At 47.4% G+C, this 15,362-nt stretch overlaps 1 protein-coding gene across 11 annotated transcripts in view; it reads left to right on the top strand.

Annotated features, from left to right (window-relative positions):
- mast2 (microtubule associated serine/threonine kinase 2) overlaps window positions 1-15,362 on the top strand; it is a 122,306-nt gene that overhangs the window by 60,661 nt on the left and 46,283 nt on the right. For 5 of the 11 annotated variants that reach the window (XM_062556330.1, XM_062556331.1, XM_062556329.1 and 2 more), the window contains 2 exons: window positions 8,767-8,798; window positions 14,062-14,217. In XM_062556330.1, coding sequence (XP_062412314.1) covers window positions 8,767-8,798; window positions 14,062-14,217 — 188 coding nt within the window. Of the gene's footprint in view, window positions 1-8,766; window positions 8,799-11,575; window positions 11,715-14,061; window positions 14,218-15,362 lie in introns of those variants that run through there. The other 6 variants (XM_062556339.1, XM_062556333.1, XM_062556340.1 and 3 more) reach the window with 2 other exon arrangements.

Here is a 15,362-nt window from a genome sequence, read left to right as displayed (position 1 = left end):
CATCTCTTTATCTTGTGTCCAAGTTCTGTCAACTCAACTGTTCAAGACCTGCCCATTTAACCTAATATTTCTCATCTCTCTTGTAGAGACCAAGTCCGTCGGCTCTAAGTTCTGGCACTTCATTTTTTTGTTTGTTTTGGTTGATTTTGTATATTTATACCTCCACATTGTCTAGTGTCTGTCTCAGTCAGCTTCTCTTTGTTCCTCTCTATGCTATTGTTCCCATTCCTCCTCTTTGTTCTCTTCTCCACCTTTGCCTCTTCCCTCCATCCGTCTCTCTGCTTCCACCTGAGAGAGCTCCGCTGGTATCTTTCTTTGGGGTAGTTTCCTGTCTGTTAGACAAATTACCCCATCACATAAGGCTGTGTGTGCATGTGTAGTGCCTTTTGTAGGAGAGCTGGTGGGGGGAAGCGTGTGTGTGCAGCCCATCTCTTGTGTTTCTGTGTGTGTATTCCTCGGGCATGGGGAGTGGTGAGAGTCATTGTGAAGGGGGAGGGGTGAGCCTGCCTCAAGGTGCAAATTGAAGATGTTTGCGTGTGTCAGGGTGCGGAGCATCAGGGAGCAGGCCTGGAAGGTGTCTCTGTCTGCCTCCACATAATGAACTGAGTGAGTTTCACTGACACAGAAACGAGGGATGCAGAGACAGAATGGAGGAAGAGAGGAGGATGGCAATGGAGAGCATAGGGAGGGGTTTGTATCAGACACAAAAGAGGCAGTATAGTATACTCTACTGTATTTATTCTGAGCTGACACATATATGGAATGCATTATAGATCAACTAGGTCTAGTTCAGATATTTTAGTTTGAAGCCATGTGCAGAATATTTCATCTGGGCTTGTGATGAAATGAATGTTAAATGATTGTTTCTGTCAAAAATGGTTGCTCTTGGCTTGTGATTATTTTATTAAAAGATTTATTTCAAGATGGCATGCCATGGACTTACCATTATGTGCCTTCAGTGGAAGATCAGGCATCTTGTCATCTTGTCGTCCGGCATCTTCAAATGATACTCTGACCTACAAGCCAGTTTTCCCTCTGCTGCCACTCACTGAGCTGATCCCTGTGGAGGGCTGTGATGAATCCCTCACTGTGCCATTAATGGCCAGTCCAGCAAGGATGCTTTCCCCCTGTTACCGACTTAGTGTGGTGCTTTTGTCAGCTTCAGCATGCCTCTGAACTATCCCCATGTGCCTCAAGGCCTTCACATCTCTGCTGGCTTTATGGCACAGCAGCAATTATCCTCAGTGTATATCTACAGTATCAGAGACACTACCCAGTCCCCCGCTGAATTCACTACATACTATAACGGTAAACAACACAGACTACATTTGTTTTGAGTCCAAATTCACAACACAGATCAGAAAGGCAGCCCCTCTGTCATCCCTGCTGCTGCTCACCCCAGAACTGTACACAATTCTATAGGGATTTGTGGTATGATGTAGAATCATTCATGTCGGACTCGGCATGGACGTGTGTGTTTCTTTGGAATTGGAGTAAGCAACTGCATTTAAAACCTTCGTTTACAAGATTGCTGCACCTCTGAAACAATTTGGTAAGAATTGAATGCACAAATTTAAGTTTAATTGCACTGCTAGAAGCTGGAAGTTAGTCAATGAACCTTGTTCAGGTCCCACTCACTATTCCAGTTTAGAAGGTCTGCGGGCGAACCAGGTTATATATCGTATGTCTACCAGTCTAGAAAATTCCATGTTCTCCATTGTCGCCATGTTTATTTATTTATTTTTGCTTTTGTTTTTAATATTCAGTCAGCATTGCAACCCTGGCTTTTACTTCCCATCATTTCCATGATGAGCTGTTTCTAGGATACTCTTGCTTTGCTCCTCTGAGAGACGATTGCAGTCATGCATCTGAGTGAGAAGTAGATGGATGACTTTGTGCGTGCAGTGCACCTCTGTCAGTAACGCACGCTAATCAGACAGACCTGGCAGCGCTACACCCCCGTCTGCCGATTCACAGCAGTCCTCTGAAGAAGTCTGTGTAGTAGAGAGCTTAAAATGATGAAGTTCAAACAAAGGTAATGACAACACTATGTAAGAATAGTCTACTATTGGATGAGGAGCTGCCAAATATCCCCCACCCCCACCCACACCCACACACACCCAGACATGATTAATTCCACTGTGTCTGTTTGCTGAGCGGGTTGAAACAGGCACCAGCATCATTTTTTCTGTTAGTGTTAATTGTTTGATAGTAAAAGACAAAAAATAAACCCCATGCCAATCTTCAGTACTTGTGTTTTTTTCTCTCCATTATCTCCACATAAAGATGGCAGTGAAGCATGTAGATTTAATTTGAATGTGCAAATTCTAATTAGGATTAGTGCCGTGTGTGTCCCCCCCCTCTTCACTGTCTGTGGGACGGTTGTGTGTCAGTGGCATGAATAGGCAGCCTGATCAGGCCAGATTAGAGGCTTCGTTCGCTAAGGGAGGGAGGATTGGACCACGCAGGCACCCTCCCCGGCTCAGGGAGAGATATGAGACACAATAGAGATGGGTAATTAGCCAGTTATTCTCTAATCTTAGAGGGGGGGGGGGCTGTGGGGGGGATTCGTTTCGATGTCTGGGTCTTGTGTGTGGGTGCGCATGTGTACGAGAGAGAGAGAGAGAGGGAGAGAGAGCTGGCTGAACTGTATGTTTTGAGTGATTCAGTCGTTAGACAACACCACGTCCTATTTTGATTTCAAAATAGTTCCCTACATCCGTTTTTTTAATGATGTGTCCTCACTCTCTCTCTCTCCCACACTCCTAACCTTACCTCTTTACTTCACTTCCATCAGGAAATGCTTTTGCTCTCACTTGCTTTTCTTACTTTTTTCATCGTGCACATTCAGCCTCCAGCTGTGCATTGTACATTGATTCACCCGTATATGAATCAAAATTACAAGGTTGCATCGGTTCCACTCATTTCACTGCATCTGATAGTCTGAAACGCATTTGGTACGGTGGTGCAGGCAGGGTGAAACCGTGGGAGTTTTCTCATAGCCAATTGAGTTGTAGGAAGGTTGTGTCTCAGATCTGAATCACTTGTTTGTGGCTGGTCTCTTCCATCGCATCAGTGTGTGTGCCCGAGCTTCAGTTTTAATGGGCTGTCAGCAACTTAAGCGGGCCAAAAATGAGGCATGAGGCTTAATTGCTCTGGTAACCCACAGAGAAGACATTTAGACGCTGGGAAAATGAGTTGCACATTTTTTGCCTTGTGTAATGGATATGGACGCCAGGTGGTCATGCCAAATTGTCCATCCCACACAGGTAGAAGCATTTGGGTTGCGGCCATTGCCCCCGAGTGCACTTAAGGAAGTTAACATGATTTATTATAAGACCTGATACGATGTCCCGGAGCCTCATCAGTGTTTCTCCGGAAAGTTGTCTAATTTTGCCCCATCATGCCCTGTGTGCTGATTTGAGAGTCTAGTTCATTAGTTACTGACTGTTGTCTTGTGTATGTTTTCTTTTTTTTTTTTGTGATATTGTCCTGGAGAAGCAAAGCACTGAATGTGCCTATTGAGCTTGGATTGGACTGGGATTTTCTTTGAAGCTCTCTTTGAAACTCTTTGAAAGATATTGGCATGATCATTCCATACGCTGTGTATAAGTTCTCTGTAACTAATATGGGTTAGAACTAGCTTATCAACATGATCATGTGGTTGATGTGAATCGTAGGCAGATATGGCATTAGCCTTCCCTTAAGAGACTTTGGCATGCAAGAAGCAGTGCTGTCCTGAGTTGACACCAACATCTGCACGGCCTCCTCCTTTCCAGAAGATTCTGGTCCGTTTCAGATAGAAGGGGAAGAAAGAGCTCTCGTGGATGCGCCGTAATTAAGTCATTTATGCCAATGGTAATGAGCCGTGTGCTCCCTGTTGGCATGGGTCAACTCATTCGGCAAGATTAGCCCTATAGTACTGCCTAGTTTTGGAATGATCCTGGATCCATTTAATTCCCCTCTCTGAGTACTTAATATTCAACCCACAGACTCTCTGATGATGGAGCCTCAATTGCCTCCGAACTGTCTGAACTAACTGCAGTGCTACCAAGAGGGATGGATGTTTTTTTTTTTTTTTTTTTAATTACTGGATTACTGGAAGTTGGCCACTTCACAAATATTCATAGCTAGGTAAATGTAAATAATTGGTAAAAAGAGGTTAATGTAGCTGCAAGGTTGGGCTTTTTGTTCTTTATGTGATTCCATTGCTTTTAGAATTGTTTATGCTAGTACTGAGCCCATCTTAAATGCCTGTTGTGTATGATTGCCTGTTCATGACCACAACAGCACTCAATCATTCCTTCCTTGCCTCATTTATTGGGTGTTGTATGTTGTGTAAACAAGCCATTATTACCATGTTTGCAGTAGAGATGAGACACCAACAATTCAGTGCATGTTCTATAGAAATAAATACAGTGGCACTATAGGTCTCGCTTTCTATTTGAGAAAGCCATTAAAGCATTCATAGCCCTCGGCCCATATGATTTGTGGACGTCTGTGTGGCTCTAGAAAAATGTGGCTTCAATATGTCCATTTGGAAGAGAATATATTGCTGTGAGCGTGTCTATGTGGGGGTGTCAATGAAGGGTTTTCAGTGTGACAACAGGAAACAAATCTGGCAGCCACAGGTCTGTGTTGACAGTGTGCCTGCCTGGCTGTCTGTCTGTCGGGCTGGCTGGGCCGTATTTGCAAGCACAGGCTCTCCCCATCACACCACCCACAGACCGAGGGGATTAACTCCACAGCTTCTGCAGCCTCGTGCCCAGTCCCAGTGTCACTCACTCAGACACACAGGAAGTCATCCAGAGAGATGCCACACAGACACACTCTATTTTCCTGCCCCCTTCGCTCTCTTCTCATGGCCTCGGGTTCTCTCTCTCTCTCTCTCTCTATCTCTCTGTCTCTCTCTACTCTCTGTATCGGTCTGTTTGTCTGCCCACCCCCCCAGTTGATCTCTTGTTGGAGATTGCTGGAGGACTTGACGGATGAAGGCAGATAGCCATGTGTGGGTGGATGTTTTCTACGGTGTCAGGCAGGGTTAAGATTCTAGTCCTCACCTCTTCGTCTGAGCTATGTGTATTAGACAGAAGAAGCAGACAAAAGGGTAGGGTGTTGTTTTATTGGCTCGGACATAAAGCAATGTAGGACAGAGCTGGGCCAACACAATCGGAACAGTTTCCTGAAGACCGGTGGCCTGAGGGGACCCTCCGCCTGGTCCATGTTTGGCTGGTGTGATGTGCAAGGTAGAGCAGCTGAGTCACCCCTCTGCAGAGTGGCTGATGTCGCACTAGAACACGCGGAGGCAGACTCACCTCCCCAACTGGGCTTGAGTGAAGCGGTCTTAAAGTAGGTCATCTTCTAACTCTGTCTACATAGTGCACCGACCTGAGGCATGGCACATCTAGTACGTGTGATCATGTGTTTGCCTTTGATCTGTTTTGATTAAAAGGTGTGAGATTGTGAAAAGACAGTGGTTGCACTGCGACGCTCAAAAGACGAAAACTTCAAATCTTTTGCTAATCCTCACCCATCAACCCACTGACCCATGCGTTTGAAAGGCACAGTAGTGTGGTGTCTGCTGTTTGAAAAGCCAACTCTAAAGTCGTGTGTGTGTGTGTGTCTGTGTATGGGTGTAGCAGCTATTTAGCATCTCCATGGCCCTTGCCTGACATGCAGCGTGGGCCTTTCTTCTGACGCCTCTCCTCTGTCTCCCCTGGATGACCGTCTCTCTCTGTCTCCTCTCCTGCTGTTTCCCGGGCGCTCGGTCTGCCGCGCTCTCCTCTGCCCATCCTTCTAATTACATTTCCCTGCTCGCTGGCTCCCTGTCACGCTCGATGGACTTAAGAAATATTGATGGCTTCCATTGGGCAGATTGCCTTTGTGCACAGCAGAGCTTGGTCCAAGCTGTCACTCCCACTAATTTCATTGCCCATAGCAGTGATGCTGGGGAAAGGCGGTGGGGGCTTGCTAGAGTGTGTCGGTACACACACAGTCACACACACACACACGCACACATGTTTTAATGCGATCAGCCAGGCCAACTAGATATCCATCCTTTCAAATTACATGGCTCTGGTGTGTGTGTGTGTGTGTGTGTCTGTGTGTGTGTGTGTGTGTGTGTGTGTGTTTAATCACTAATGTCATCTTCAGCTGACCTGGACATCATTTCTAGGATAAACTAGCTATACTAGAATCCCTCATTCTCTAAGAAATCTCATCCATCACTTCTGCAACTCGAGACACAATGCAATCTTTCCGCGTTACTTTCTGCATCGTAAACCTCTCTCCAGCAGCACTCACCGTAATGGCATGGCATCAGGTGGCCATTAACATCTGGCATCAAACATAGCCATAGGTTGTTCTTCGGCGAGCAGTTGCAGATGTAATAAAGTTGCGCTGTTTCCCTCTAGCTCCTTCAGCTGCCTCGTCACCGCGCGCCGCAGTAAAGCATCTGCCCCACATCAGGCAGCGGGCCGCAGGAGCACGTAATTGAGTTACGCTCGTGAGGCTGCGGTCTGGAGATGGAAGAGGATACGCAGGTTGAGGCGATGGAGGCCATTTAGCCTCGGAGCACAGCGCTGTAAATGAGATTAGGTTTTGTCTAGGAAGGATGTTATAGGTTGTGTTTTTTATATATTTATTTTATTTGTACAGTATGTGTTCCCATCATTTATCTTACTCATGCAGACTTATCTACAGTGGTTTATGGTTTTGGTTTGTGAACAGTGGTCTCTGCCCCCCTCTCCACTGTCTGGTGCCAGGCTCACATTAGTCTGAGACAGTGTGTTGTAAGACTTGCCGGGCAACTTGAGGACCTCATTTTAAACAGAGCAGTGGGATGCTGTGCTGCAGTCACAGCGCTCTCTCATCCCCTCACCTTTTTACAGCCCATCCATTAGCTGATCTGTAAAAAGGACTGGATGACATTTCTGTTACTTAGAAGTATCTCCAGCTCCACTCTTGACTCCCCAATATATACACATTAAAGGGGCTCTGCATAAGCACAGCCAAAAGCCATCTTAGTGCAGGTTGCCTGAGTCACTAATTAAAAAGTGGGGCGGGTTTTTTTTGCGTGCGGTGCACTTTTCGCCGTGTTAATATTGCGCAGCCGGGTCGTGCGGGGCTGATGGCTCCTTGGCACAGTTTTGCTGATGTGAGGAGACAGATGCTGCTCAGACATGCATGCAGAGTGCACTCCACATCCCTGACCGCCTCCTAGTCCCCCTCACACTCGACCCCCCACGTCACACTGTCCCGCCGTGCCCATATGTCTTCGTCTGGCCGTGTTGTGCGTTCGTCTGCTGGTCGTGTCGATGGCTGCAGACTCCTCTCTGGCCGTCTTTCTCTCCCACCTCTCCTCTTCTGTTCTTAATTTGGTCTCGTTGGTGGTTGAAACCATGTGCTTGCCATCTTCTACCATCCCACATGTGGTATAATGACTGTAATGACATCAGTATGAGTGGGTGCTACTATACATAATAATATTTAGTGTTTTTTTTCCCCTTATGTGTTACTCAAGTTCTTGACTTTCTTGGCTGACAAGTAATTTTGTTTACAATTGTAGAAATGTACCTGTAAAGAGATACGTGATGTTTGGCGAGAGGTCGAGCCAGAGTGTTGCTCTGTAATGGGGCATGGGGGCATCTGTAAACAAACACTTGTGTTTTCCCCAATGGCCCTGACTAGCTAGCCGCTCCTCTAATAGATGATGACTCAGTAAACATACTCATCCATTTAGCCTAATGGCCCATGCGCTGCACTGCACTGCACACCCATGTCTATATTTGATTTAGCAGTTTGTCCAAGATGAGGGCAGCAGTCTGTGTGACGTTGTGCTCTGTGCTTGGCTCTGTTGGCTCTGTGCACCAGGACTTTGCAGATGCTGGTTATCCGTTTGCTTTTCACAAGTGCCCTAATTAACTCTGAGGACTGCTGCCATACCAGTTGGTCTCACTTGCCAAGACCTCATCGGATGAATGAGACATGTTTCTCTCTCAGTTACAACACAGGGCTAATACTGTACAACTGAAGCCTTGAACTGAGTAGCTCTGTTCACAAAAAACTCCCGAGTTTGTGTGAAACCTGTTATTTCAGTCATGACATTTTAGTTTGGATACTAATCAAATGGTGTGGAAGTGAAAAATGTAATCATACAAGATTGCCATTCTTTCAGTGGTACTCTTCTGCCATCTAGTGTTTCCCAGATGCAAGTGGTCGCTTAATGCATTAGAATGGAATTGAAAGCTGTGTGAAGAATGAAATGGATAAAAATGGTCTGCATGTTTATTGAAAATGAAACAGTATTTTAAAACAGAAATGAACCATTCATTAGATATGAGGCATGTTATAAAGTTGGCCCTCTCATGGCAGTTTGGTAAGTGACCTGGCTAATATTATTGCAGTACAACTGGCCTTGACACATGTGGCTCATCAGCGATATACTTACTGCTGTCTAGTGTGTCTGCACGGTCACAGGCAGCAGAGCAGGCTATGTCTTGACATTCCTTGTATAACAAGATTTGTGTGTGGTTATGCAATGTCTACATAACACACATATTATCACTGAAAATCTGTATGCATTTGCCAGGCATATGTGATGTCATCTGTCTTTGTTTGCAATGTGTGACCCTCTCACGAAACAGGAAGCCCTCTCGCCGGCTGCCTTGCTAATCCTGCTAATGCAGAAGTGTGTGTGCTTGTCAATGTAATCTAGACCACCATACTTATGTCCTCCCCTGTCTGTCTGTTTTTGTTCTCTTGCAGAAGGAGCTGAGCCTGCCCAGAAGAGGAAGCTTGTAAGTACCTGTTTCTGTTTTTCTGGTGTCTGTCTCTGGAACGGGTTGGTCCGAGCCTGGAGGGGAGGCATGCTCTCACGCTCTCTCTTTCCCCATGAGCTGTGCTTCAGGGCGGGAGCGGAGTTGTTTTAAAACTCTGACGCATGCTGGTGGCCAGCGAGCCGAGGGAGTGGTGCGGGTGCCCGATCGCACCATGAGTGAGATGGGCCTGTTGGGAGAGGCTAATCAAATCTGCACAGAGTTGAATGGGCTCTCTTGTGGGAGAGGGGGCAAGAGAATTCAGCATTTGGGGAAAACAGCATCCACATCCTGTGAGACACGCTTGCAAGGCTTATGTAAGGAACCCCCAAAACCCACGAGCCCCAGTTCTTAGCCTCTACCACCCCCTCTCACTCCCCACCACGTCTCTCTCTCTCCTCGGATCGTCTCTATGGGAAGAGGTGGAGAAGGGATGGTTGCTGCTGCAGCATATCAGAAGGCCTTTTTTATCTCTTCATGGCTGTGGGACTCTCTCTCTCTCTCTCTCTCGCTCCGTCTCTTTGCTCTCACACACACACACACACACACACACACACACACACACACACACACACACACACACACACACACACACGGATCCATATTCTCCTCCTCACTTTTGCACACACTTTCACACACTGTAGCTCTTTTTCTCTGAGGCGTCTGGCAGTTATATCATTAGTATTCAGTTCAAGATCTCACACAGTCTCTCACTCACACACACACACACACACACACACACACACACACACACACACACACACACACACACACACACACAGCCTGACGCTGCAGTCCCTGACCGTTTGTGATTATCACTGCATCATTTCCCTTCAATGCTTGCTTTATAGACAAGTGTGTGTGAGAGGCACATCATGGTGAACAGCTTCTTTAGTAGCTTTGTATAGAGAGTATAGGAGCATACAGTACACGCATAGTCCAAGATATGTTTGCTGGATTTAGGACATGCTGTCACCACTGAGGGGTATTTTGCCTGGGGTTCAGAGGTCAGAGGTGAGAAGGTTGCATGTTTAGAGGACTACTAAAAGCAAGTTTGACTGTATGTTCCCACCGCATGCCGCAGGCTGACAGCTGAGCATTCCCTCGCAGCCTTCAGCTAATTTACTGCTCTAATTTTAACCCGATGGCACGACCCTCTTGACCCAACAAAAGAACAGAAGTGGGAATAGACCACTATGTGCCGTGAAGGTCTTTGTCATGACCCGTTTGGCCTCAATTATAAGCTTATCTTGTCATTGGGAACTTTTGGAAATAGCAATCAGCAACTCGTGCAACTTGTGAAACTTGTGAGTCTGTGCACCTTTGGGATTGTGCCATTTCTGATGTGTTGGAACACAAAGCTGTGTGTGTGTATCTGTGTGTCTCGTTTAGTGTATTTGTGTGCACTGCCTCTGATCCAAATCTCCACACCAGGTGTGTGTGTGTGTACGTGTGTGTGTGTGTGTGTGTGTGTGTGTGTGAGAGATGTATGACGTATGTGTTTGTAAGATCAGGTTGAGTGAGTTTGCTCATGTTGGAACAGAAGCCTGGCTAAGGCCTGGAACAGAGTGATCTGCCATCAGGTTCAGTCATAGTTCAGAGAAGTGCTCTGAAACATCGCTGCTATTCAATCCCGGCCATTCTCTCATTCCTTATCAGTCTCAATCTCTCTGACACGCTACCCACATGTGACACACACACACACACACACACACACACACACACACACACAGATGCACACACACGCTCTCACATTTGCGCACGCACTAAAGTATGTATCAAAAGCGTACGAGCAAAAGAGTACCCAAGCACAGATGTGGCCTTGTGTGCATAATTGCATTAGAGTGCTCTGTGGCCACGCACGTCAGTGCCGTAATCAGGCTGGATTAGCTCTGGATGCTGGAGCGGCCATGCTGGAAGCAGTCACTCTTTGATCCTTGCCATTGTCTCCGCTGTCGTGAGAGCCACATTTAGCAAGGCAGGTTTGCTGGGAACTATGGAGGGGATCATGATAGGGCTCTGATTCCCAGAACTAAGAAGTGTGTGTGTGTGTGTGTGTGTGTGTGTGTGTGTGTGTGTGTGTGTGTGTGTGTGTGTGTGTGTGTGTGTGTGTGTGTGTGTGTGTGTGTGTGTGTGTGTGTGTGTGTGTGTGTGTGTGTGTGTGTGTGTGTGTGTGTGTGTGTGTGTGTGTGTGTGTGTGTGTGTGTGTGTGTGTGTGTGTGTGTGTGTGTGTGTGTGTGTGTGTGTGTGTGTGTGTGTGTGTGTGGTGGCCTCATGTGGTTATATGTGTGTATGAGCAGGTTGTAGAGGCTAGTGTAAGTTGGGAGTGACAGCTGCACCTCTCCAGGGGTCTAGTGTGTCCTGTTCCTTTCAGCCTGTGGGTGTATGCCTAGCATGTGTATGGGGCGCTGGCAGTGCTGTTCTGTCAGGGAGAGGAGTGGGACTGGAGGTTGGGAGGCACCCCAGCCTGCCACAGTCACTGCATCACCCCCATCAGCTCTCAACTACACCCTAGCCATGCTCGCACCACTGTCTCCCAGATAAGTCACTCTGGAATCTACTTCTTTTCTCGTCCAGCAGAGGTTACAGCACTCGTGTCTACTGGAGCGTTAGAGATGCTGGCTGCTCTTGGCTGGACTGGCCTGTGTGGGAACTCTCTCTTAAACTGCTGAGGGTCTGTTTCAGATGAGGTCAAGCAAAGGAGAAGTGGTCACAGGAAGGATGTGTACGAGTGTTATGTTACGGCTGCAATTCTTTTGAGTTTCATTTTCCTCAAAGACTTCGCTGCTGTCAAAGACAAAGACAAAGTGAGGGTAAACTTTCACGGAGGGCTCCGTAAACCTTTGCCCTTATGAAGAAAAGGAAGGAAAAACTTGGTGTACCCAGTCTGCGCCTTCAGTAAGAATCCACTAAACTGCAGTTCCTCATAAATTAACATATTTGAGGATTTAATTATTTACATCAGTATGATGATTGAAACATGGCTATTTATTTTACACATCATTTGTTCAGTTATTATGTTGCTGTCTCTGACTGTCCTAAACATGGCCATTACTTGGGGAGTTCAAGGACTGTGTTTTGCTCACTCTCTCCTTACACCTTTACAAACAAATCTACAGAGTAGACTACAACATACTTTCAGGGAGCTTGCACTGAATTGCTAAATTGCCACTGAAATGATTGAGGTGAAAGCTATTGTGCTCTGTACAGTTCTGCTTAACATGCACACAGTTTTGGCATGCTTAGTCTGCCTAGCTGTATTACGAACAAGTGAGATTCAATTTCATAGGTTTCCTTTAATCTGATTCTATTAGTGTTATTTTTGTCTCAACTTCTTCCCTCTGCTTTCAAGTAAGCAGCAGTATTGGGCATACGTGTGTTTAGACATTTGAACCCTCAGGGTGTTTCCCCTCTTCCTGGCTCAATCACAGGTGTTTTATGTGCTGCTGTAACTACCGCTAGTAAGCCCGCTGTGATTGACAGCGCCAGGCTAGAGCTCATCTTACAGCTGACCCAGTGGAATGGAAACAGTGCGGCCTCGGCCAACAAGGAAAAACTAGAGGGGGGGGGGGGGGGGACGGGACACGGAAGCGCTCCAGGTGTGTTTGTATGTGGGAACGTGTGCGGTGGGGAGACGGGACCCGTGCAGCTGTCCCGCGGGAGATGGAATGGCAACTTTGTCACCCCTCCCACTCTGCAACTGTGTACACACAGGCTCACCCTTTTCCCTCTTTGCCCGGTGCTGGGATCCCTTCCACGGCCCTGGAGCACAGGCCAGTCGCTGAACTTTGACCAGCTTGGCTGACCGCAGGCCTCCTGGTTCCACCGAGGTTAAACCCTCCCCAGAGACGGTCCTCATGCTGTTCAGATCCTCACCAGAGGTCGGGCCTGCAGATATCCTCTGCTAGCTCATTTAGTCTCACAGACAGAAGGTGGAGAGTCTGGGCCAGTAAGTTAATGGTGTCTCTGGTGACTGGGCTTTAATGGCCATTCAGTATTTAGGCAACCTGGAGTAGTATTGGGCCTGAATGTTTCCTCTCCGGTGCTGCCATATGTCCAATGCTAAACCCGAACAGTGCCAAAATGGCTCCCTGTTTACTTCCGCTCACAGCGAGTGGCTAATGAGAACAGAAGTTTCCGTAACTTGTTTCAGTTTTCAACCGCCGCTGACAGAATGGGATCATCAGAGGAAGCTCTGTCGTGATTCGCCAAGTTCTATCCTCCGCCTCCCTACCTCCTGTCTTTTTCGCAGAGGCTCACACCTCCTTTCTTCCTCCCTTATTCTGCGTCTCTCTTTTTTTTGTCTCTCTCTCACGCACACACACAGGCGCGCGCAAACACACACAACTTGAAATAACTTGCGGGTTTTCTCTCACCCTGTCTTGTGAAGTGATCCTGTGCTCCCTGGTGTTGTTGCTTGACGGCTTATGTCACCTGAGAGGGCTCCCCTCTCGCCGCTCAACACTTTGAGTGTACGGTAGACGCTGGAGGGGTCTCTGCCCTTGAGCCTTTTCTGTTCTCGTCTTTCCTCCTCTGCAAACTCGCTCCGCAGCATTGAGGTGAACTCCATGGGCGCTTCTCTCTCCTCCTCCTCTCTTGACTGTTTTACTCACACCATTTTCAAGTCTAATCTTGGGAGGAAATTGTTATTAAAATGTGCACTTGAGCTCATTTTAACATCTCTAGCTAATTTCCAAGACAATGAGATCACACTCTCATGTCTTTGCCTCTGCAGACATTTTTCATGTGGTGCCATCTTCAGCTCCTGCTTTTCCACAGAGAAATCATCTGACGGTGTCAGCCCACATAATGTCTGCCTCGGTCCTTCATACCGAGTGCACTAGGTCAGACATACACACCTCGCTGCATGAGTGTCCCATTCTCCCCCCTCCTGTTTTCCAGTAGGATGTGGAAGGAAGCCATTGATTAAGAGCAGCGCTTGTGTCTTCAGCTCATGAGCTAGCAATGCTGCCGGGGGGCAATGTGCTCACAAGAGCACCGCAGCTCTCCTTGGTATTAGTAGGAGATTAGTGTGGCGAAACCAGAGTCTGGCACATTATTATGCCATTGCTCGTTGCTATATGTAGTGACATTGTAGTGACAGTCTTTTTCTATTAGACACATACACATAGACGCGCACATATACACAGACTGTAAACATGTGACATTCTCCCTGCCTCACTCCAATAAACCATTTTTTTTGCCCGTATTCTTTCTCCTTATTGTGCTGGAAATTCCATCGTAGAATCTGGCCGACTGCGCAGCACCGCTGCCATGGCAACAGCAGCCTCCTCCAGCAGCTGTTGTCCCCCACCTCCCCTCCCTCTTGCAGGGGACCGGAGGAGCCAGCATCCGCCCCCGTGCTGGGCCTTTCACACGGGGCCAACCCCTTCCCCTGGAGGTAAGGTGACCTACTGCCGCAGCCCGCGTGTCTGAGCAGCTCTCCGAGTTTGTGCATGTGTGTGTCTCAGTGTCCGGGTGTGTGAATGTACTGGTGTGAGCAGCAGTGAGCCAACCGCCTGCCCTTGTCATGATTTTTTAACGAGCATGTTATCTGACAAGGACGCTGCCAATACTCTGACATTGCAAATCATGCGTTGGGGTAATTAGTGCTTGATCAAAAGTGACAGTTGCTAATCTGACAGCCGTTATGTGTGCGGTTTGCTTTCCTCTAACAGCACCCGACTGACGCCACGCCATGTAAATGTCTCACAAACACCAGTATCTCTATGGCATGCAAACATACAGCAGCGTTGTCATAAAGCTTGCTCTTAATCTAGCCACTGTAGGCCTGGGGTGATGGACTACTGTAGCATGGAGCTAGCTGGGTTTTATGGACATATGAAGACAGAGATGGTGATAACACTGGAAGTAGTGACATAGGCCTATTAGTGGCTCTGGCACAGTTGAATTTCAGCACTAAATGTTTGGAAATGTTCTTAAGGAAATTAGCCTGATAGTCATCCAGTGACCAGAGGCAGCATCGATCCTGTTTACCAATCAGCCAAGGGCAGAAGAGCACTGTTCTGGAGCATAGGGCAGAAGAGCACTGTTCTAGAGCATTAAGAGCAGAAAAGTACTGTTCTAGAGCATTAAGGGCAGAAGAGCACTGTTCTAGAGCATTAAGAGCAGAAAAGTACTGTTCTAGAGCATTAAGGGCAGAAGTCGTAGGGAGAGGCGAAGAGACCGAGTGTAGCCCAGCAGAGAGAACAGGGCAGCCTCCCACTAATAGCCGGCTCCCGCGGACAAGTCAACAGCTCTCTGTCCAGGCTAATTGTCCCTGTGCAGCGGGAGCTCACCTTGAGCCCCTCGACGCTCCTGTCTGTTGCCACTAATTGCTGAGCAGAGTGGAGCGGGGCTGATGACCTATAGACCCTTAGAGATGTGCATCTGTAGTATGTGTTCAAGATTGTTTGCTTATGGATATTGGGTGTGTGTGTGTGTCTTAGTGTGTTTTTCATGACTTCAAGGTTGTTTTGGAGGCACCCTCTGGCATAATCATCAGGAAAACACAAGGCACAGCAATCATGATGAGGATGTGAGATT

The sequence above is a fragment of the Sardina pilchardus genome, chromosome 15 (genome assembly GCF_963854185.1).
Source record: "Sardina pilchardus chromosome 15, fSarPil1.1, whole genome shotgun sequence".
NCBI classification, from domain to species: Eukaryota; Metazoa; Chordata; class Actinopteri; order Clupeiformes; family Clupeidae; genus Sardina; species Sardina pilchardus.
Note: the sequence above shows the minus strand (reverse complement) of the source record. Positions and strands in the feature narration are given on the sequence as shown.